This window comes from Camelus bactrianus, chromosome 15 (assembly GCF_048773025.1).
Source record: "Camelus bactrianus isolate YW-2024 breed Bactrian camel chromosome 15, ASM4877302v1, whole genome shotgun sequence".
Lineage (NCBI taxonomy): Eukaryota > Metazoa > Chordata > Mammalia > Artiodactyla > Camelidae > Camelus > Camelus bactrianus.
The window spans coordinates 53,370,971-53,394,342 of record NC_133553.1 but is presented as its reverse complement, the minus strand read 5'-3'; the positions used below and the strand labels follow the sequence as shown (position 1 = coordinate 53,394,342).

The 23,372-nt window shown below is 36.4% G+C and overlaps 3 protein-coding genes across 9 annotated transcripts in view; 2 read left to right on the top strand and 1 right to left on the bottom strand.

The window, feature by feature from the left end:
• PNPT1 (polyribonucleotide nucleotidyltransferase 1) overlaps positions 1-5,984 on the top strand; it is a 42,414-nt gene extending 36,430 nt beyond the window's left edge. The window contains exons 28-30 of one of the 3 annotated variants that reach the window (XM_045514364.2): positions 1-23; positions 2,413-2,601; positions 4,374-5,984. The exon at positions 1-23 is cut by the window's left edge and continues 132 nt beyond it. In XM_045514364.2, the coding sequence (XP_045370320.1) occupies positions 1-23; positions 2,413-2,566 (177 nt within the window). In that variant the 3' untranslated portion in view covers positions 2,567-2,601; positions 4,374-5,984. Of the gene's footprint in view, positions 1,652-2,412; positions 2,602-4,373 lie in introns of those variants that run through there. The other 2 variants (XM_010951879.3, XM_074341157.1) reach the window with 2 other exon arrangements.
• Positions 1-11,457, bottom strand: part of CCDC85A (coiled-coil domain containing 85A) — a 1,028,435-nt gene extending 1,016,978 nt beyond the window's left edge. For all 3 annotated transcript variants that reach the window (XR_012498974.1, XR_012498973.1, XR_006723740.2), the window contains exon 1: positions 11,174-11,457. The gene's annotated coding sequence lies outside the window, so the exon portion shown is untranslated. The remainder of the gene's footprint in view (positions 1-11,173) is intronic.
• A 216-nt stretch (positions 11,458-11,673) lies between these two features.
• Positions 11,674-23,372, top strand: part of PPP4R3B (protein phosphatase 4 regulatory subunit 3B) — a 51,260-nt gene continuing 39,561 nt past the window's right edge. For 2 of the 3 annotated variants that reach the window (XM_045514365.2, XM_010951875.3), the window contains exons 1-3: positions 11,675-12,024; positions 13,362-13,417; positions 22,605-22,703. In XM_045514365.2, the coding sequence (XP_045370321.1) occupies positions 11,883-12,024; positions 13,362-13,417; positions 22,605-22,703 (297 nt within the window). In that variant the 5' untranslated portion in view covers positions 11,675-11,882. Of the gene's footprint in view, positions 12,025-13,361; positions 13,418-22,604; positions 22,704-23,372 lie in introns of all 3 variants that reach the window. The other variant, XM_010951876.3, reaches the window with a different exon arrangement.

Sequence of the window (23,372 nt, the reverse complement as noted above, 5' to 3'; positions counted from 1 at the left end):
CAGTCATCATCTAATTCTTCCCGGTGATTTTTTTTTTTTTTAAGAATACTAGAGTGATAGTCTGTAGAGCAAAATTTCAGTAGTATCTCCTAATGTGAGATTTATACGTAATATAAATATATTCTGATGATTTGTATTAAAATTTCTCACTTTATGTGTTCTATTTTTTAATTTCGAGTTACCTATATTCTCTTATTTACATTATAAATTAATATTTATTAAAAGTAAACTATTTATACATCTTAGAAAAGATTACCAATTCCTATAATTTTGAAGCATCTGAAAAATTTAGAAATAGATCACATTTGCTACTGTAATGGATCTCTTCCTACTTATCTTATTTTTCTTCTTTCTATATGTAGTGGCGGTTTAGTTAGTCATCTTATGGCTCTCCTCTTTGCACAACAGCTTTACTTGCCCACACTGTTTGACAAACTAGAACTTGTCATAATCAAAACCAGTGACAACTTCTTTAGTAGTTACCAGATATATAATAAGGAGCTGAGAGAGCTCTTTGGTCTGATTTTAATGATATACCGTCTTTCAAATTGGTCACAAAACCATTAACATTGTGGAGTAAATATTATAAATCAGATTCCTAACTAGAATGAGGTAATATGTTTTTCAATTTAGAAAATATAGAAAAATAATTTACTCATCAAATAGAACTACGTCACTTTTTTGTGTATATGTTGCTAATGTATGGATGTTCTTGGTAATAGAGATGGAGGAATTAATGATTTTCAGTTAATAAATAAATGTTTGAAACAGCCATGTATAGAGGCTGTTGATATAATTATAAATAGTAGCTGTAAGATGATGTTCATTCCCATTATTTAGTGTATCATGTTATAATTCCACAAAAAAATGAAATGGTTCACGGAAGTCATAATTTAGAATATTCAGTCCTTTTATAAATCTGTTGAAATATTTCTAAATTCACGACTCAGGGCTAACTATTCATAAAATACTAAAAATTTAGCTAGCCAAAGATTTTTTAAATGTGCGTATTTAAGTCAATAAATGCTGATTATATATATCTATAGTGTGTAAAACAGCACGATAGGCAATGTTGATATACTTTCTGAAATACTGAAGAGCAACTGAAAAGGAAAGAAAATGAAAATTTAAACTATATGCTTTGTATTTTTTATTGTTCTATTTTATAATGACAAAAAAATTTTTCAGTTTGACTTGTCTAAGATATAATCCACGAGAGAATTTCAAAATTATAATTTGTTTTTCTTGAGTCTTCTATTTTCATTTTCAAAGAGACTCCCCACTGTTAATAATACAGAAAAATAAAGCTAGTTCTTAAACTCTAGAGACCAGTAGTGCCACTAAGTGACAATATAAGTTAGTAATCACAAACCACCAAAAGGATCCCATTTTCACTAAACCAAGAACCTACACTTTATGTCTGAACTTTTCTTGTTTTAGTCTTCATTCAAATCTTGGTAGTTTTCCCTGCTTTCCAATAAGGTTTTTCTATGGGGGCAATTATATGCTAAAATCTCTCATTTATAATGACTCAATTCAAATTGACTGTCCATCTTTGGTAGTTAGTGCAATATAGATACTTATAAGGCTTTTTCCTTCATGTTTCTTTGTTATTGACACCTCCTGCCAATAAATTACAGTTTTTATATGATCATTTTTTTCTTCTCTTCTAGAATATCTTGAATTTCTGGATCTAAGATAGTAGTATGATTATCAGTATCTTATTAGTTCAGTTCAGCCAAGCATAGCATTCATTTATTCAACACTTACTATGTGCTAGGCAATATAATGTGTGACATCTCTGATTAGATAACATTTGAGCAGAGACCTGATGAAGTGGAGGAAGATGTGCAGCTATTTGGGAAAGAGAATTCCAGATAAAGAGACTAACAACTTTATTGGTATTGTATGTTTAGAATATACAGCAGCCTTTCCATTTTATAAACCAATTTCACATAGTCTTTTACTCCTTAATCTTATGCCCGTTCTTCACCAGAATTAGAAAGCAAATTTTAAAGAATATAAGACAAGGGGAGATAGCCAATGCAAAGTGGTATTTTCAGAGCATTTAATCAGGCAAGAATATGCTTGGTTACTTGCAGGAAGGAAGACACTGAGATGCTATAAAAGTTTAAAAGACTTCTACAAAATTCCAGGCTCAAGAAACTAAGATAGTAGGAGCAAAAATGGAAAAAAGAGTGTGTCTTGGTATCAAGGGACAGAAACCAACCTAAGTTAAGCTAAAGCAAAGAAGGAAATTTACCATAGGGCCATGAATTTATTTCATGGAAGCCAAGTCACACTCCCTGTGGTGGACTGGAACCAGGACTGTCAAGTTATCAGGAACTATGGTAGTTCTTACTGCCTGTGGAGTCTTACGGCCTCTAATTTGTGCTTCGTTCCACATAACAGCTTTATTCTTCTATGCAAATGGATTTTCAGAGCATGGGGCAAAGATGGCGATTCCACAGGAAGTTACTTGTCTCCGAGTTCAGATTCTCCTGGAGGAGAAAATGATAGGCTCAGCTTGAGAAAGGTGTCAAACCTGAGTAGGATTGCCAGATAAAATTAACAGAATGCCAACTGAAATTGGAATTTCAGGTAAATGAATGTTCAGTGTAAGTATGGCCCATGCAATATTTGGGATATACTTATATTAAAATTTTTCTTTGTTTATTTGAATTCAAATTTAACTAGGTGTGCTATATTTTTGTTTGCTCAATCTGGTAACCCTAAGTTAACTAGGTGTGCTATATTTTTGTTTGCTCAATCTGGTAACCCTAAGTACAAGCAACTAGTCAAGAGAATTCTCAGGTGCCCACTCCTGAGAAGGGAGAATGTTCAAAAAGAGTAGGCTGAGCCGATACCAAGATACTGCAGAACAACAAATATAAAAAGGAAATGGATGGACTTATATTACTCAGAATGGGATGTAGGTAGAATGTGAAGGGAACAGAAAGAAGGAGGTATAGCCGAGGATTTCAGCCTGAAGGTTGTGAAGACAGTAGGATCTGTGACATGAATAGTAAACCTAGAGGGTCAAAGCAGTTATTCAAGAGAAAGGTGTCAGACTAAATATAAGTGTGAAGTCACCAACCAACATATCGGCTGGATATTCATCTGAATATCCTAGAAAGCAGTTGGGACATAAGTAACTTATGCAGAGATAATATTTTTAAAACAATCCCAGTTTTACCATCTCAGGCATATCTCAAATCACTGTAACAGTTTCAAAATACTCTGAAACTTACAAAATTAATTTAAAGGTAATTAAAACTCCCTATTATGAGCACAGTACTAAGCTATCAGATAGTTTGTTTACTACCGATACATACACATAGTCTAATATATAGAGTTAACCAATTTATGAAAGGCAGGCTCATGAGCACTCTAGTTGAGGTTTTAAAAAGTCATAAAAAATGGGGAAAGAATAGGTTAATTCTACCTGGAAGAAAAAGTGGCAGTTGCTAAGACATGGACTTTGAAAAGGATTTCAATATGGAGAGGTGATATTTGAGCTGCACTTTAAAGGATGATTATAAAGGGAAAGTCTGCTGATGGAGTGGAAACAGTTTTATCAGTAGATAAAGAAGACAGTAAATAGAGGTCAGACTGTAGAGGGGTTTAGAATATTAGGCTTAGGACTCTGAACTTTATTCTGCATGTGTTGGTAAACACTGAAGAATACCCAACATTTCATGGAAACCAAAACTGTTTATTTGGCTATAGTTTTGATATAGTTTTATGGCTATACATTTTAATGCAATTGCCAAGGACTCATAGATTAGAAGAGGTGATATTTTTTAAAAAGCGTAAAAATATTACCATTATCATTTATGAAAGCAGACAAATTATCTTAATAAAATTTTGGAAATAGCTATCAGGACCAAGTAGATCTGTGGGAATGCAAAGATGGGTAGGCATATAATCTCTATAATGAATTAATAGAGAAAAATCATATGATAACAAGATGCAAAAGAGGCAATTTATAGACTTCAATGTGCATTTCCAATGTGAATTTTGAATATTAGGAAATGTCCTTAACTTGGTAAATGGTATCTATCAGAAATTAAGAATATGTGTACAACACTGGAGATGTTGCCATTGAAGTCAGGAAGAAAATAGTCATCACTATAACTCTCATTAGTGTTCTGAGGTCCTAAACAACATGATTAAGATTAAAAAGAGGTGGAGGAGAACAAAAACATCTGCAGATAACCATCTGAAAAACACTAAGTTGCTATAAAACTATGTGTTAGAACTAGTAAGTGAGCAGTGGCCACATAGGTTTGCCAAAATAAACTGCTGTTTTCTCCAGCAGTCAAACATTGCCGTGGTATGAGCTCATTTCCACTTCTCACACTTTTTTTCAGGTTTTGAAGAGCTATGTCAGCAGTGAGTTTGCCCCATCCCCTGGGGTCCTGGCCAGGGTTAAATCTTATGTCCCAAAACGTATCTCAAGTCAATGAAATTTTTATTAGCCAGACTTAACCTCCAACCTCCTTGATCAAGCACCCTCAAAATCCAATCCCAAGTGTACTTCTCTGGCTCCTGCTAGTACATGCTAGCTTATTTCAGTTACTTCAGTGTGTAGTCTTCTTCCTACCTTATCAGGCCCAGCAGTCCCCAGCAGAGTATGCTGAGGTTTAACCCTAGTTACCACAGCCTCTCAGCTAAGAGAAGAAACGGGAGCAACTATGGAAGAGGTCTTTCTGCAAAGGGGTGGGCAGTGTTACCTCTTGCTAGGCATTATGAGCCATTTCTGCAAGCCCTGATGACCCAGGGGTGTCTACAGAGCCAAAATCCTCAGGGACACCATCCCTAGTTTCAAAGCTTCATACTTTTCCCAACTAGGGCCCTAGATGCATAGCAGACCTCCCTAGGCTGAACATCAAACACCTTTAGAGCTCTGTAACTATCAAATCTCATGTCTGTTCTTCCACTGCAGGAAATAAGGGCCTCTTATGAAGCCTAAAGTGTCACCCTGGCTCCCAAACTTAGTTCTTAACTGTATTAAGTGCCTCATTTCATTTTCCTTCTGCAAGGCAATAGTACAACTTAATCTATCCTTGTAAGCATTGTTTCCCCCATACCTTTCAAATCCTGAATCACTGAATAGGCAACAGCATTCTTCCTCCTTCTAGAATGTTTTCCTAGGTCACTACTGGTGTAGTCAGTAGTCACTTTGTGCCAGAGGCTGAGTAAACCATTCCCCAAACCCCATCTTACTGCCTGATTTCTGGCACCCCTCCCCATATTACCAATGTCAGTTCTGTCCTCAGGCATATGCCAATAAAGGATTACTCATACAAGATACTGACTGGGGGAAGTGTCTGTGAAGGATAAAGTAAGTGGGCTCAGGAATTGACAAGGAGAGCCCACATACCACAGTGCAAGTCTGACCTCTGTAAAAGGAGGGAGGGAAGGAAATACTGGATAGAAAGAACTTCAGACTATTGTAATTCCAAGAAAGTCTCATCCAGGCTGGTAAGTTCCTCAAGCCAAAGATGCCCATTAGAGGAGTTCTGCTTTGGACAGAAAGGACAAATTTTGTACCCCTGCTATGCTCAATCACCAGCTGGGAGCAGCTGGAGCTATCTGTGGCTTCAGCACAAACATAATGGTGTATCCAAAAGGGTGGCAGCTGGCTGTCAACTATGTTCCCCAAAGCAAGTTCTCTTTAAGGAGATCTGAGTGGTGTACTTATGGCCACCACACCAAATATCAAAACAAATTACAGCAATTAAAACTCATACTAGAGTTGATCAAATAAAATAATGGAAAAATAATGAATTCAGACTCAAATCCAGATATATGTATATAATTGTGTGTGTCTGTGAATTTAATAAAGAGTATGATCTAAGTAGCATTTCAACAAGAGAATGAATCATCTCCACAAAAAATCAAAGGATCAGGGGTGAGAATTTGAGGGCAGGGTAAGTCTACACAGAGGGGCTATAGGCCTGGGTCCACTTCCCTATCCCTATTACCAAAAGACTCCCCTCCACACACATATACACATTCATACCCATACATGCCCATGTAACACTGCCACTGCCACCTTAGAAGAATGATTTATTTTCTGAAACTGGAGAAACTTTTGACTTGGGGACACTTGTCACAGGAGATAGTGGGAGATTGTGAAACAGGGTTAAAAGTGGGAATTAAGTGAAAGCCTGAATACCAAATAGTTGGATCTCTAGTCTTCCTCTGTCTTTACTCAGGCAGGATATAGGGGAATACCTGGAGAAACTTACATTCCCCCAAAGAAAAGACTTCTAAAAACATCTGGTAAGAGTTAGGGGAGGGGCTGTGATGGGAAAAGGAAATCACCCAAGGGAAGACCAATAGTCTGTAACCTTGCTCTTGAGAGTAGAGAGGCAGGGTTTGGTAGGTGTCAATTGGTGAAGAGCTTTATATGCCATCCTACAGAACTTTATCCTATTAGAAATCAGAAACTATGGAAGATGTTAAAATAATATGAATTTGTTTCACGTATCACTCAGTGGTGTATCAAGAATTGACTGCTTGGAGATAGAAATTAGAGACAACAATCTGGAGCTTTCAAATATTAACTGAATCTCAGTTGCGCTAATAGGGTAGTTTTTAAATTACCTGCTACAGGGAATGTCAAAATAAGTAGTTAACTTCTAGAGGAAACTTCATTCTTTCAATAGTTATTGAGCACCTGATGTATTCCATGCCCTATGCTAGGCACTGGAGACACAATGGTGTGAAAAAAAAAAAAAAGTTCCCTGGATTCATGAAAATTTTTCATCTAGATATGGAAACAGTTATTAATCAAAAATTTTACATAAAGCTCCAAGTATGACAAATGCTACAATGGAGGGGTACATGGTGCTATAACAATGTGTAATAAATAGGAAGATAAAATTAATACTCTTGTCTTCCTAGCATCTATTTTACCCATATCACATAGTGTAACATCCATGGGATTTGGGTGGGATTAACCCCACTCCCAACTACAAGCATGGGGTCTGATTAGCCTCAGCCAGTCAATACTCGGCATTCCCTAGACCACAAAACTCTAGGTTCAAGGATGGGCACGTGACCTAAGTCAATATAATCACAATGCAACAAGGGATAAGTGAAAAAACTCTTTTGACATGGATGAACTATGTAGCCTTGGGAGCTCTTGGCTACCAGCTTAGGATACAAAAGGAGTCATCCTTAAAATGAATTTGACAGAGCAGAAAGTAGAATTGAGAAGCAGAAAGAAATCAGTTTCTCGACGGTACTGATGAGTCACTCAATCAAATCAACCCTGAAGTTCCTCTTACCTCCAGACTTTTTATTCACATAAGCCAATAAATTCTCTTAGCACTTAAACCAACGTGAATTGGGTTTTTTGGTACATTCCAAGGGGATTTGAACTAGTCAGGAGAGTCAGAGAAGGCTCTTCTATGTAAGTGATAATTGCGGTGATAACTTAAGTATAAAAACAGGAGTCATCATGAGATGACTAGAAGGAAGAAAGTTAAGACAAAAAAGTGTCAATTTTAACTCAGATCAAGTAAAATGGGTTGAAAATTTTCAACTGGCATTATCAACATAGATGTCTTTAGTGAGTTTATTAAGAGCTTTCTGGTGAGTGCTAGGGGTGATGGAAACCAGAAAAGATAGGTTCAATGGAGGAGTGTGGGAGGTGAGGAAATGAAGGGAGGATAAACAAGTTCAACCTTTGAACAGTTTGGCTAAAAAGGGGGAAAGAAATAGGAATGTAGCTGAAGAGGAGGTTATCAGTTTTGATGGCTTATTTAAATGGGGACGGCCTTAAGGATTAATCACCTTAAGGGAAAAAATGAGTGAATATAGCAAAAAACTTTCATAAAAGTTTTTTCATAAAAACATCTTACAGAATAAGGAAGGGTGAAAACAAAAAGCCTCACATTTCAAAGATGTAAGACATGACCCAGTTTACCCTGTAGAGATTAACAATATACATTTTTTAATCCTCAAGAATTACAAAGTGTAATGTGCCCTCAAAAGACATTTGGCTATTATGGAAGATAATTTTGATTATCACAACAGGAGAAGGGGGTGCAATACTGCAGCATCTAGTGGGTAGAAGAAAGGGATACTGCTAAACATCCTGTAATGCACAGGACAACCTCTTACAATTAAGAATTACCCAGCCCAAAATGTCCATGGTGCCAAGGTTGAAAACCCCTGCTCTAGGAATTTAACTTACAAATAACGGTACACATGAAATAACTTCTGTGTAATCATTTACTGTTTGAAACTGCAAACTATTGGAAATGATACATATACATAAATAGAAGATAGTTTAAATAAACTAGGGTAGGTTAATACAACAGTATGTGTGGTATTCCATTATGTGTGTTTAAAAAAAGGGTGGTAGATGTAAATGTTGCAACCCTTGGAATGGAACTCTAATGACTGCCTGAAGAAAATCTCTGCTGGGGAAAACACATTGTTGCAGTGCACTACCGACTTCCACCTTCCAACTTCCACCTTCGTGTGTTTTAGAGAAAACTGCTCTGGCCTTCTGTCAGTGCTCCTCTCCATGAGGTGAGAAGTCCATGAAACCAAGGGATGTATCCACCTGGAACCCACTCTTCCCGTTCTAGACCATGCTCTGGGCACCCTCAAATTGCCTGTCCCAAAGGCCAAGCCTGCTCCCAGGGTCTGCACAGTCCTTTTCCCAAACTGTCCTCCTGAGGAGTGGCCAAGGGATGACTACCTTCAGGAATGTACAGACAGGGCTTGGACAGAAGGCTTGGGGTATCCTAGGTATGCACATGAGGGCTATCAAAGTGCAGGACAGAGCTGAGGTGTGAGAAGAGAAGAAAGGCAGACTAAGGACTTCAGGGGCCAGAGGGAGATTCTGGAACTCTGAGGAATTTAAGAATTCTAGATTTGAATCTGGTTTCCAGGTCATTATGACAATTTATTTGTTAAGGTATACCATAGGTAGGAAAAGAAAATATACTTTATTTAACAACTTGACTTAAAACTTTTAAATTTTTAGACTTTTAATTTTTAAATCTTTAAGTATATGGTCTTCCATTTGTATGCTTGTCCTGCACCTTACAAATGTTAGAGGTGGGCCTGTTGCAGTAGAAGAAAGAGGGAATCCCTATGACCTAGGGCAAGAAAAAAATCAAGAACATGTGCCTGAGAATCCAGCAAGGGGCAAGAGATAAGTCCTAAGAGTTTAAATTTGTTCCCTTATTTCTTTGTTCCCTTATCCCAGATCTTAGGGAGTATAGAAGAAAAGAGATACTTAATGGGAAGATAGCAGGGATGCTTTGAAACATTTTTCAGATCATTTCACTCCTTAGTTCAAACTCTCCAATGTATCTGCAACTCATTCAAAGTAAAATCTAAGGCCCTTCAACAGCTTTTCTCCCACTCCCAACCTTATGTCCCACAATTTTCCCCCTTTCTCACTCCACTCCAGTCACACTGCTTTCTTTGCTATCCTTCTCGCTCACTCAGCATTCTACAGCCTCAAGGCCTTTGTACTTTCCTTTTTCCTTGCTCTCACTTCCCCTAGGCAAATGCATGGCTGACTGCCTCTCCTCAGAGGCCTTCTTCAGTAAACACCATTACCTTTCCCAAATTCACTCTTTAATCTTTTGCTACTGTATTTTTTGGTCATAACATTTACCAGTCCCTGGCACATATCTGTTTTATTGTCTTCCTACACTAGAATGTAAGCTCTATGAGAACAGGGACTTTTTCTATTTATTTAGTCTAGAACAGTGTCTAGCACATAGTAAATACTCAACAAATATTTCCTGAATAACTGACTAAAGACAGGAAATGACTCCTATTACTTCAATTTTTTCCAGAGTTCTGTCTTATTTGTGGGATATCAAAGTCTTAACAGGTATAGTGTCAAAGTGACTTCTGTATAGTCCTCACTCCTTTAACTTAATACATAACATACATAATTCTTTTAGGCCAGTAACACATTATGACTTGGTTCACCTGATCCCCTCAGTCCTGAACACCTTTCAAACCAAACTCCCACTCAGGGGTCCTCTAACATCAGGTTCAAAAGTTATGTGTGAAGCTTTCTCTGACCTAAGACAGAAATGTTATTTTCTCTGGGCTCAAAATGCATTTTGTCCACATGAGTCACAGCAATTAACCTGGCTCTATTGCTACGTAATATTATAACTACTTAATTCAAGTATTTTTTTTAGGTTCTGTTTAGATTACAAAGAAATCGTGTGTCCAGATTTTGAAATTAAATTTTTTTTAATCCGGCGCATGCTCTGTGTAAGACGTCTCACGTTTTAGTGTACCGCGGGAGGGGTGTACACACAAGATCTTGTCAAAACCTAAGCGCGTTTTGACAATACCACTGGTAAGGAATGACTACAACTCCCAAGATGCACTTCAGGGTAAACGTGTGCGTCTCGACAGGTTTACACCTTTCAGACTAACGGGTTGTAAAGAGCTGGTGGGAGAACAGGCTAAAACTGTCTTTAAAAATGAATAAAAGGATTCTACTAAGACCGAACGGGAATTTAAATAAACGACTGCCCAGCACATGACTTGTATCCACTGCGCAGTATTTAACAACTAATGTGATGTTTGACAATTAACGTGAGTGCCAAGAGAATTCCTCCGCTTATTCAGTGCAGATGACCTCCCGAAAGATAACGCAAGAAAAGCCAGCAAGAGAAACAAAAATATCAAAACAATGCTCCTAGACGTGTTAGGAAGGTAGCTCCCCGCCACTTTCCGAAACTTATCTGAAGACTTATTTTCCGAGATTACAAACAGGCGAAGGGCACTGTATTTTCATGAAGCTGAAAGTATGCTTTTCAACGGCTAGGCACCAAAAGCCTAACGGTAAAATACTTTGGCGGGAAATAGGAAACTGTCAACACAATTTTGTACGATGTTATAACCGCCTGGGGATACCCATTACTTTTCCTGAGGAGATGCTTAACTGTAACGGACTCCAAAATGGGTTTTAGTGGGTGTTTCATGTTAAGTGAATTTCACCTCAGTTTTACAGGGTGCCCTTAAAGGGCTCAAAGTTCCTAACGTCCTCACAGAAACGTTTAAGCTATCTTTTTCCCTCAGGCTTAAAAGGTGAGCTTCCATTAAAGAGTGCGAGCACATTTTTCCTCCCTTTCGCTCAGGGTGAGTCCCGTCCAGGGATGCGTACCTCCCAGGTTCGCTTTGTTTTTTCCACAGAAATCCCACGGCTCGTCACACGCCGACAGCCAGCAACCGCGCGAAGCCGGATCCACGACTTCGCTCTCGCCGCCTGCCCAAAGAGGAATCTCGCGGTACCAGCGGAGACCGGGAAATCGCGAGAACCGCCCACCAAGCCGAGATCCCGCGCCAGCAGGCGGGGCCGAGAGAGAGGAAGTCGCACTTAGGCCCTCCCACCTCAGTCCATACCCCGCCTCGCGAGAACGTCTAGCTGGGTCGGGTAGGGAAGCGCGTGCAGAAACGGAGGCGTTGCCTGTTGGACTCGTCGGCCGCCGTAGCCCCTGCTAGGACAGCCCGTGCGAGCCTGCTGGAGGAGGAAGAGAAAGGCAGAGAGAATCGGGTTACAAGATGGCGGATCTGTAGTAGTTACCGCGGCGGCGGCGGCGGCAGTGGGAGAGCGAGCGAGCTCTGGGGGGCAAAGGGCGGGGAGGGTGGGTGTGTGCGGGGGTGCACTGAGGGGTAACCGGGACTTCGGGCTGAAAGGTCTCAGTGGCTCTTGTTGCCTCTTCCCGCGGCTGAACCTTGGGAGCCATGGTGAACTCAGGCCTCTCCGGAGCCGCCGCTGCTTTCGCCACCGCCGCTACCGTCTCTCAAGAGTGAGGGGCGCGGACGAGGTGAGCGAGGAGGCGGCGGCTGCAGCAGTGGGCACAGCAGCCACCATGTCGGATACGCGGCGGAGAGTGAAGGTCTACACCCTGAACGAAGATCGGCAATGGGACGACCGAGGCACCGGGCACGTCTCCTCCACTTATGTGGAGGAGCTCAAGGGGATGTCGCTGCTGGTTCGGGCAGAGTCCGACGGTAAGGTTATTGGAACCGTAGGATAGTGGCCAGTACCTCCGGTTTGGGCACTGCCTTTGGGTTTAGGCCCTGGGCCGGGTACGTTACTATCACCTCTTGGGACAGCGCATTGGTTCTGTGCCTACACTTCCGTACGGTAAAAACAACTTTGCTCGGATTTACCCTCAGTCAGACGCCGATTCGTTTTCCCCCGCCTCCTATCCTTATTAAACACTTGACCCCTTCGTCTCCAGTCTCGCCTCTTAAAGAGGGAAGAGTGTGAGAGAGAAGGAGAGAAGTAATGCGAGACAAGGTAGTGATCTCGTTCTAGGGTACTGAAGGCCTTCCCCACTTTATTTTCTTATCCATTATATTCCTGCTACAAAAGGTTTAGTGAAACTTTATTTTCTGAGTTGTTGTTGTTGTTGTTGTTGTTGTTTTTAACCCATTTTACCAACGAGCTCCAGTTGCCACTGTCGACAGGTGCTGGGGAAAACCAGAAAGCACCTTTTCCTGGGGTTATTGCAGACTGTTGCCACGGTACATGCACGCACAGGCACAGACATCTTCGGTCTGAGATCCCTCCAGGCTACCTTTGTAGAGGGTGTTATGGAAAAGTGGATACTTTACAACCTCAACAAGTTTGGACACCAGAGCAGATTGTAAATTTGTATTCGTTGATGTATTGTACGAGTCATATGTAAAGTATTTTTAAATTATGAAATGTAGAGCCTTAGTTTTAACACACCTTATTGTAATCTGAACACCTCGGTTTGAGTAACTGATACATGCAGATAAAAGAAAACTAGCAATCTTAGATTTATTCTTGACATATTTTGTACTCTTGCACTTTCTCTTTTATTTTAAATAGTCATGGGCATTTATTTTTACACGATCTGTCCTTCCTTTTGTTCTTCTGAAGAAAAGGATAAATGCAGTTCTGTAATTTGTATACTAAGTACTTAGACCCCTGTTGTGGTCCTTTGTAATTGTTTTGTTAAACTGGAAATGCAATAAAGTAACTTTGTTAAAAAGAATTTGGCTTCAGGTGGTCATTTAGACCTTAAAATTTTTACTTCAATAAAACTATAATAAGTCATCTAGTCTCTGTATATTCTTGATCTGAATGTTGGTCTTTGATTTCTTTCCTTTAAAAGGTATATAGGATGATGTGTTCTAAGTTAATTACGAAGCTGTGATCTTGAGAGAAAAATGTAAATTGGAATACATTTGATTACTTCAGATGTCTTGCTGGGGGAAGAAAAAATTAAAAGTTTTTTTTTTTAATGTGTATTCTGATGTTTTATTCAGGGTTTTATAAATTGAAACTTATAAATATTATTTTCTTTATCTTTCAGGATCACTACTCTTGGAATCAAAGATAAATCCAAACACTGCATATCAGAAGCAACAGGCAAGTAGTTATTTATCTTTAATTTGAAAGACTTCATCTGTGATCAAAGAAGTGTTAATCTGACAAAGATGGGAAAGCTTTCCTGACAAGAAAAAACATGTTTGGTAAACAAAGATACAGCCCATACGTATTTCCCTTGCAGGTTAAAAGTTTCAAACTAAAAAGTGAAAGTTTGTACTGGCAGTCATTTTTTATTTTTGAATTGAGCCACTGTTAGTTTGTATTAAGATACAGTGCATTCACTAGCCGTATTTAACTGCAGTTAGGTATCTTCTGTGCTGTGTTCACTAAGCCTTTATTCTCAATAACTTTTAAAGGAAATGGCTTAAAAGAAAATTCAAAGGGGTCCTCTTTAAAGCAAGGAAAACCTGTTTGTGGTGTGAAATTAGATCCTTTGACTCATTCAGAGGTAAAGATTTTGAAGTAGAAGCATTTAAATTCTGTTCTTTGTGTATTTTTTAATATAATAATTAATGGATGATGAAAGTGTACACTGCCGATGATGTAATGTTTTCTGTTAATATTTATTGTCTTATTTGGGAAAGAAAACCTGTGTTGTGTTTTAGTGTGCCTAATTACCTAATCTGGAAATGGCAGCAGTGATTCAACCTTTATTCTGTGAATGTTTTCATTTTTATTATGGAAGATTTCAAAATTGAAAAGTACAGAGAATAATACAGTGAGTCTCTGTGTAACACCACCAAATTTAACAATGTTAACATTATGCCATATTTGTTTCAAATCTTTTTGTAACGTGGAACATTGTGGATAGAGTTATAACCCCCTTTGTACCTGTCTTGTTCTATCCATTCTCCATCCTCCCTGTAGGTAACCACTATTCTGAAGTTGATGTGTATTATTTCTGTACATGCTTTTATACCTTTTCTGCACATGTATGTATTCATAAATAATATGTAGTCTTATGTGTTTTTAAACTTTACACGATTGATCTCGTATTCTTACATGTATTCTGCAACTTTCATTTTTCACTCAACGTTATTTTGAAGATTTGCTCATGTTAACAATGTAGATCTAGTTGGGTTTTTTTTGAACTGTATAGTATTCTGATGTACGATATACACCTATTGTTAGACATTTGGATTACTTCCAGGTTTTTTGTGTGTGTGTAAAGTAAATACGGCAGAGATTTTTGAAGGAAAAGAAATTATTTGGGAATTATATTTACATCAATGCCTACTTTTTTCAAAGTCAGTGAAAATTGGGATGCCCAGAAACAAATACTTCACAGTTGGAGGAATGAAATTACGTCTATTGCACAATGCATTATTAGTAAAAGTCTTACTGTTAAGCAGTTTTTGTGTGTGTGTATACAATACATTCTTGATCAGTCTTTGAAATATTTTTAAATTTTTCAATATTCAATTAAGTTTTTTTCTCTGCTTAGAAAATAATGTCTTTTTTGATGGATAATCAAATTAAACATTGTCCTGATTTGAATACCTGAAGACATTTTCTGTAACTTAGATGTTTTAAGGTAGATATTTAAGTACATTTAATTTCTAAGTAAGCCAGGCAGGTGGTTACTCTCTTTGTACTGACTTTTACCAGATAGCCATTTTTCATTTGTTTTTTATTTGCTTGTTTCTTGGGGGAAGAAATGTTAATATTCTGTAATCATTTTTTTCCTACCTGCATGAGTATAAAATTCTTAGGAACTGTGTTAAGTGTGACACCCCACAAATTAGTTATGTTACAGATTCTTCTCAAATTGTATACAAAATCCTTTAGTTGTTCTTACAGTTGGAAAGATCACATTATGGCAGAGTTTTGTGTATAAAATGGTCCCCCAACATTAGTCCAGAATTACACAATGGTTCTGTGAATATTTTTAGAAACTTTGGAACATAATTTTACTCTGCTTAAAAATTTAAATATTGGAGGAAAGAAAACTTTTCTTAAAAAATGTATGCCATTGGGAAAATGTTTTGTGTAATTAGTCACATTTAAATAATATACTACTAGGGCTTTAAAATTTTTTTTTCTAATTGAAGTACTTTTACTAAATAACATTAAAGTATAAGAAGAATATGGCAATGAGACTATTATGAAAAACTGTATATAAGAATGAAAAACCTGTGTAAATGGGGTCACTTGTTTTATTTTCTTTATTTTTAAGTTGAGTGCACTTTTCTAATAGAAATCAAAGAGCCATATAGGGGTTATGTTAAACTTAGTTTCTTTGTAATAGATAATAGTTTCTGTATTTTCACCAAAATCTTGTTATTTGCACTTTTTACCAGGTTACACAAATTGGGATTTGCAAACACTTTTTTCTGTGTTCATTAGAATTACCTTTTTTTTCAGTAGTCTAGAAAATTACTTATTTCCAAAATTTATATGAATTGAATTGATCATTATTGAGTTTTCAATTGAAAAAAAAACTTGAATGAGTTAATGAGATGTTCAGTTTATAAGATATTTTGCTACATTAAAGTGCATTGAATAAAATCTGAGAGGAATGTTTAACATTCTTCTTTTAATATTACAGTTCTAATATAAGCTAAGTACTGAAATATGGGCTCAAAATACATTGTTTTGTTTTCCAAAAGCAAAGTACTGAATTGCAGGCTCAAAATAAATTAAAATGAATTGAGTTGGATGTTATTGACGCAGTATCAATAGGTAATCACTGATTTACATCACTTTCCTGTTTACTGGGGGCAATATTGAAGTAGTTAGTGGGAAGAAGATATATTTACCTTAAAGGAACAAATAAACTTGCAAAGTATTTAAATAAACACGTTGGGGAGAGAAGAGAATGATTATACAGTGGAACATAAAGTGACTGATACATGTGTCAAAATTTTTTAAGTTATTTAGAATCAATCCCACTGATCTGGACTAAATCAAAAGCAGTAACATAGGGTGTATACCTTTTATATTTAACAATTGTGTGTTAATTGGCTTTAGGAGAGATGTATAAGGAAATCCTCATTCTGGGTTTTATTGGGAGGCAAGACATAACAAGTGAAACAATTACAGAATAGTAATAAAATAGCTAATAAAGTGTTTTAACCCAGTCCTCATCAAAAGCCCACGAAAGCATTTCATGGATAAGGCAACTAAGGCATAGAAAGGTTGTTTCTTAACTGAGATTATACAGCAGGTATGCACCAACACAAAATACTGTGAAAAGCAACTTTATTCCACAGACGTGGTCAGTAGAAAATTAGAGAAAGCAGAGATTTATTTGAGCCAAAATCACTGAGAAAACTTCACTCTTTTTGGTGGTGTCTGCTGAAGGTACTGTGATATGGAAGGAAATAGTACACCTGACACAAAAGATATTAAGCCTATATGCAGCAGAGTTTTCTTATTTGAAAGCTTGGTTTGCTAAACAAAAGGGAGCCATTATGGCTTCTTCAGTAGGAGCCTACGTGAAACTGATACTGTTTAGGAAGCTGGTGTGGCAATGTCATGAATAATGAGTTGAGAGTAGGGAGGGAAACAGAAGATCTTTAGGTAGCAAGACCTTTTGCAATAATTCAGATACAAGAAAATGAAAGTCTGTTCCAGCATAGTAAATTGAATTGAAAAGAAGGGAAAGAACTCCAGTATATTTTTAAGAAAGTGTTGGATGATTTGTTGAATGATTAAATATGAAAGAGAAGGAATCAAAGGTCACTAGTAGTGTTTTTGAGTCTTGAGGCCAGGAAAATGATGGTTCTCTCCAGAAATCAGGAAGTTGAGAAGAAAGCAGGTTTATATTAATCATTTGGTTAGAGGCTTGTTTATTTTAAAAAATCAACAAATAAAAATTTAAAAAGCTCTGTATTTCAAATAGGCAGTACATTCACATAATTAAAAATTCAGAAGGAATTTGTGAAGTCTCTGTCCCATCCTGGACTCTGTCCATGCAGTTTCACTTGCTAGAGGTCACCAGGGTTACCAGTTTTGTATATATTTTGCTAGAGTTTAATGCACATGTAAACAAACACGCATGCAATTATATATATATATAATATATATATATATATTATATATATATATATACACGCACACACATATATATACACACACACACATATATTGTCCCTTTTATTGACATAAATAGTAGTGTACTATGTATTGTTCTGTGCCTTTTTTTCATTTAGGCTTTGAAGTGAGTGAAATAAATGGGAAAGTCTTAAAACTGAGTGCCTGGGACTAGTGATAGAATGAGAGTTTGGTGCAGGAGATTATAATTTGAGAATCATTAAATGCTACTTTAAGCTGCAAGAGATCTCCTTTGAGAGAGTAGCTATAAATTGAGAAAAGAACAGAGTTTAAGATTGAGTCCACATTTATTCATTCAGCCAGCAATACTTGGTTGAGTGCTGCTTGTGGATTGGTCACTATCATTAGTTTGGATTTTCAAAGTTCAGTTGAAAGCTTTTGAAGAGTTTTCAGCATAGAAATGACATAATTCAATATAGTAACACCAGTTTGTAGACTTGAAGAGAGGCAGTGACTGGGAGACTGGTTGAGAGATGCAGCATAGTCCAAGCTAGAGATAATGTTGAATTGGGTTAAGGTGATGGCAGTAGAAATGGATAGATTTGAGGTATATATTGAAGCTAGAATTGATGGGGCATGCTGCTGGACTAGTGTTTGGTAATCAGGAAGAAAGACCCAGTGAAGAAGAAGAATAAATAATGACCAAGAGTAGAGAATCAGGAAAGTGTGTTGTCTGCAGACTAAGGGAGAACATAATTTTGGTAAAGAAAGAAGGCCCAGTCAGTCAGCAAATGCTGTTTAATATCCTGCCAAGAGAAAGATTGAAAATATTCTAAGCTTTGTTCGGAGAAATGTCCACTGAGATGAAGGTAGAGATGAAAATGATCTGATCTTATTGTATCTATCTCTTAATTGGCAAAATCATCCAGTAAAATTGAGGATGTTGGGATTTAACATTTAACCTGAGAGCCATTGTGGGGAATGGACTTATGAATATGAGAGGAAAAGAGATTTATACAATTTTGAATGCTACATTAAATAACAGCATGAATTTGTAATAAGTAGAGTCCACTCTGCACTTTGAACTATAGGTCTGGTGTACAAGTAGAGGACATGAATCATTAGGTTGGAAACATGGGAAAGAGTGACTGATAGAGATGTGTTCTGAGTAGTGGTCTAGAATGGAGCCAAGGAGGGATCTTTGGGAATCAGATGGAGAGAGGTGTTTCTTATTTAGGATCCTTCTTATTTCTTACAATGCCACAGAGGAGACGCTTGGGAAGCAAGTTGTTAAGAACATTGCTGTCCTTTAGAATTTGTTCACATTTCTTATGGGGCATACTAACAGGAACATGGGCTTAGTGTTGGATTGGGTATGCTTTAGTTTTTAAATTCCATTATTTCTAGTTATGTGATTTTGAGCAAATTTTCTCTGAACCTCATTTTTTAAATGGAGATACTATCTACCTCATATAATAGTTGTGAATTAATGTATGAAAAATGCTTTAGCACAGTACCTGATACATAAGCTCAATAAGATAACTGTATTCATAGTAATCTTATAATGATCCTCATGTGGGGAATATTTTCCTCTTTTCCATTGTGGAAGGAAAAAGGTTAAATACTTTACTGAAAGTAAGTGAAATAGTGGACAGTGAAACTTTCATTGGTGCTCCCAGTTTCTAATTCAAATATATCACAGACTTTGGTATCCTGCTGTTGGTAAGTAGTATCACCATATTTGTCTTGAACTGTATGTTATGTACCACACTGTATTTTAAAAATCTACCTCAGAAAAAGTTTAGGTCATCTGCTATTAGGAACTACTAGAGAGATGCTGTATTATTTGTCTGGTTAATCTTACTCATTTTCAGACTTTTAAATTGGTTTTTGAACCTGTGCATTGAATTCTATAAATCTGATATTTCTATTTCCTTTTTTAAAAAATAAGTATTCCTTTTGAAAAACTTCAGCTTTTCTGTATTAAATTTTGTCAGAGTCATTAGGCATTAAGTCATAGGCTTAGTCTAGCAAGCAGTAAGATCTCAAATACTTCATGATTAGATTTTATTTATGTTAATGAAGTGGATCAGTACCAAGGAGGAAAAATGAAACACATAATCGGCTTGTTAGATCCTTTAAAATGTGTCACAGATTCCTTTGTGAATGTATTAAAATTAGAGACTTCTTCCCCAAGGAAGATATTATGCACCAAGTTTTAGATAAAAAGTTTAAGATGTGTTTAGACCCTGGATTAAGAACCTCTGACCTAAATGGTATTCTACTCAAGACTGTTTTTAATATATGAGATTGCAGATAATCATTTCTCATACAAAACTACATTGTGCAAACCAGATTCAGCTAAATTGTCAAGTTTCTCCAGTTCATGTCTTACTTCCATTCTAGGCTTGTACATAATCACCTTTTCTTTTCTTTTTTTTTTTAAAGGACCAGACCAAATATAACTGATTTTTTCTATTCTCCCCACAAGTTCATTTTAAATCTGATTTCCATAGGGACGTAGTGGTGATTAAGTGTTTTAGTTAGTAGAGGAGAACTCTAAGCTTCCCTTGGTTTAAACAGAGACATTAACAACACCCCAGAGATGTATGTGCCACACACAAATGAGGAAAAAATATAATACCACAAAGCACAGTGGTTGAAAACAGACTTTACCATGAAAAATTGAGCTTGACTGTATCTAAGCTTTTTGGATATGTAGGAAATCCTGCCATTTGACGCTTCTCATTCTGTTTTAAATATTCTTGTGCAAGCTCTGTACTCTGTCACCTAGGAACTTAACTCTGACCCTTGGAATAAGCAGTTCTAAGGAGTTCGTATGGGTATTTTTTTTTACTGAGACAGTGGGGTGTGGGGTGGGGGAGAAGGAAGGATGGGATTTGTCATTTGGGGTAGGTACATAGAGGTGGAAGGTGCCTACTCTGATGGCACTTCCCTATCCTTGGTTACCCAATTAGAGATAACACTTCTCAAATTTGACTTGTCCGAAGAATTAGCTGGAACCCTTGTTAAAATAAGGATTCTTGGGTTTCATTCCAGACCTGTACCCAGGGGAGAGACATGGGGATCTATATTTTTAACTATCTCCCAAGGTCAGTCCTCTCTGCATTAAAAAGGGGTTCTGAATATAAATCCTATTTAGTTTTAGTTTTATTGCCTACTTCTGTTGCTTTCCCTCAGAAGGTAGATTGGAATGAAAATGGAAAGGGCTTTGGATGCCTGGATAAAGAGCTTTAGATTTCATTCATTAAAAAGGGTTGAAAATAATAACATAAGCATAAGTTTACAAGATAATCGTCAAACTGACATTTCCACTCCTAGTGTAATCTGTCTGTTGGCCAAGTGACAAAGCAGAAATAGTGATAAAATACATCTTACAAGAAGTTGCCCTTCCCAAAAAATTCAGAATTGTTAAAAAGATGACATTAAATACAGATTTGTATCTACTGTCATTTATGGGTTGTACTGTGCCCTAAGTGTATGTTGGATCTTAAAATTCTATTAATAGTATAGAGTCATTACAGTTTAAACATGTCAAAATATTGCTTATTTAATTCTTTATATTAGCCTTTTTATTTGTGTGGTTTATAAAGTATGGCTATACTAATACTACTGTAAAAAAAAAATCTTGGAGATCCCTGTTCATGAAGCTGTTTTGAGGGCAGCTCTAAGAAGACAACTCAAACTGAGGAAAGAACACAGAACCTAAGTGCCCTAGTGCTTTAACCAGAATAGCTTTGTTTTTATCTTTTTTTTTTTTTTTTTTTTTTTAGCATATTGATTCTTTGTAAAATTTTGTGTGTAAAAAGAGTTCTGCTAGTTTTTCAAAAAGGTTTCAAAACCTCTTCTGTAGATGGTGGGAGCCATTGAAGGTTTTTAAATGGAAGAGTAATTTAGACTAGTTGGTGGCAAATCTCCCAAGAAGCATGGCCAGCCAGAAGCTAGAACACAGATTTTCAGTGTTCTTACCTGATCACACAGCAAATAGGTATTAATCTGAGGCCTGGATTAAATAAAGGATATTTTTCACTTACTGGTTAGAGCTACTAAAGTTTTGAAATGTCTTCCTTTTGAAGACTTTGTCTTTATTAATCTGGGGCTCACTTTTAGTTTTATATTTTTTAATATAAGGTCATAATATTTGTAAGTACTAGTCAGCTGAACCTTATATTAAATATAAGGTTTTATAGATTATATTTTTGATAATTAGGATATAAACTCAAATGAGCATTTTTTAAAAATCAAAGTTTTAGCCATATTAAACTTTCATTATTATATATCCTTAAAAAGTAGTCCATTTCATTTGAGTGTTGTATAGTGATCTTAGTGTTTAAACGTGTGTATTTTAAACTGAAACCAAACCTTAATTTTTAATAAGGGAATTGACAGCTTCCCCCTAAAAGCATAACTAACCTTTCGGGAGGGATATAACGAAGGACATCCTAGACAAGTACTTACCTGAACCTGGGGTTCTTAATATTTCTGCCATCTTATTGGTAACACAGATAGAGCAAGTATTTTCATGTCATTTTTGCATTCTTAATATCCTGAAGGCTTTCCCAGATTTAAAAAAGCAAAAATAGAAAGGGGTAAACCTTAATATTTTCAGCTGTTAGTTAGCCTACTTGTAACCAGTTGACAACCAGCTTAAACAAAAAAAATAAACTGATAGGTGGTAGGTAGGTAGTGAGTGGAACAGCTGACTCTGGAAACAGTAGGAAGTAGATGATTAGAATGTCTACATGATATTTTGGCCAAAAATCCCAGACTTCCAATTAAACATTATCTTGGTAACATAAGCTAGAGCCTGCTAACATATTTTAATTTTTTGTTGTTGTTGCAGAAAATTAGTGTCATTTTTAGTACCAAAGCTATGATTTCATTGCCAGTATATTAACTAAAGTTTCAAAGGATAACAAAATACAGCTATATGATATCATCTGAGTGTATCTTAATTGCGCTTATCAGAGGGCATTGTTATGCTGTTTCCTGTCCTACTGATTTTTATTTATACTTTTTTAAGCCCTCCTCCCCTGTATTTATTTATTTTTTAAAAAAAATTTTAATGGAGGTACTAAGGATTGAATACAGAACCTTGTGCATTCTAAGCACACGGTCTGCCATTGAGCTATTGCCCTCCCCCTTTATTTATACTTTGTAGTTATTTCTTTTCTAGTGTGATGATACAGAAATCTTTATTTTTAAACAGGATACATTAATTGTTTGGTCAGAAGCTGAAAACTATGATCTGGCACTAAGTTTTCAGGAAAAAGCTGGTTGTGATGAGATCTGGGAAAAAATTTGTCAGGTAAGGTTATTTTAAAAATACTTAAGTTTGTATGCATTCTTGATTTTTTTCATTTTACCTAAAAGATGTGTAATTAAAATGTGGAGAGATACTATCTTCATGTGAGAGTTTGATAACCTAACCTGGAAATGTCCTTTATGTTCTACATCAAAATTTTTTACTTAAAATTTTTTTAGTTATAATTTTGTCATACCATTTTAGGTTTTGACAGCATGTATTCATAATTAATGCCCTGCAAAATATCAAGATCTTTTAAAAACCAAAAGAAGATTAAATAATTATATTCTAAGGCTTTTAGATTTTTCTTTAATATTTGGTCACCTGTTTGCTTAATGTTTATGAATATAACTATGTGGCAGACACTAAATCAAAAGTGCTCATGACTTCAACTCATAAGGAAGTTATAATATAGCAGGATAGGTGATAACTCTTGGGGTAACGAATTTTTTTTAATGAATTTTTTAGAAGTTTTAGATTTATGGAAAATATGAGTAGAAAATGCCGAGTTTATATACACACCTCTCACAGTTTCCCCTATTATTAGCATCTTATACTAGTATGATACATTGGTCATAATTAATGAACTAATATTCATACATTATTATGTATTATTATTTATGCATTATTATTAGCTAAATTTATTCAGATTTCCTCTGCTTAAAACCAGTG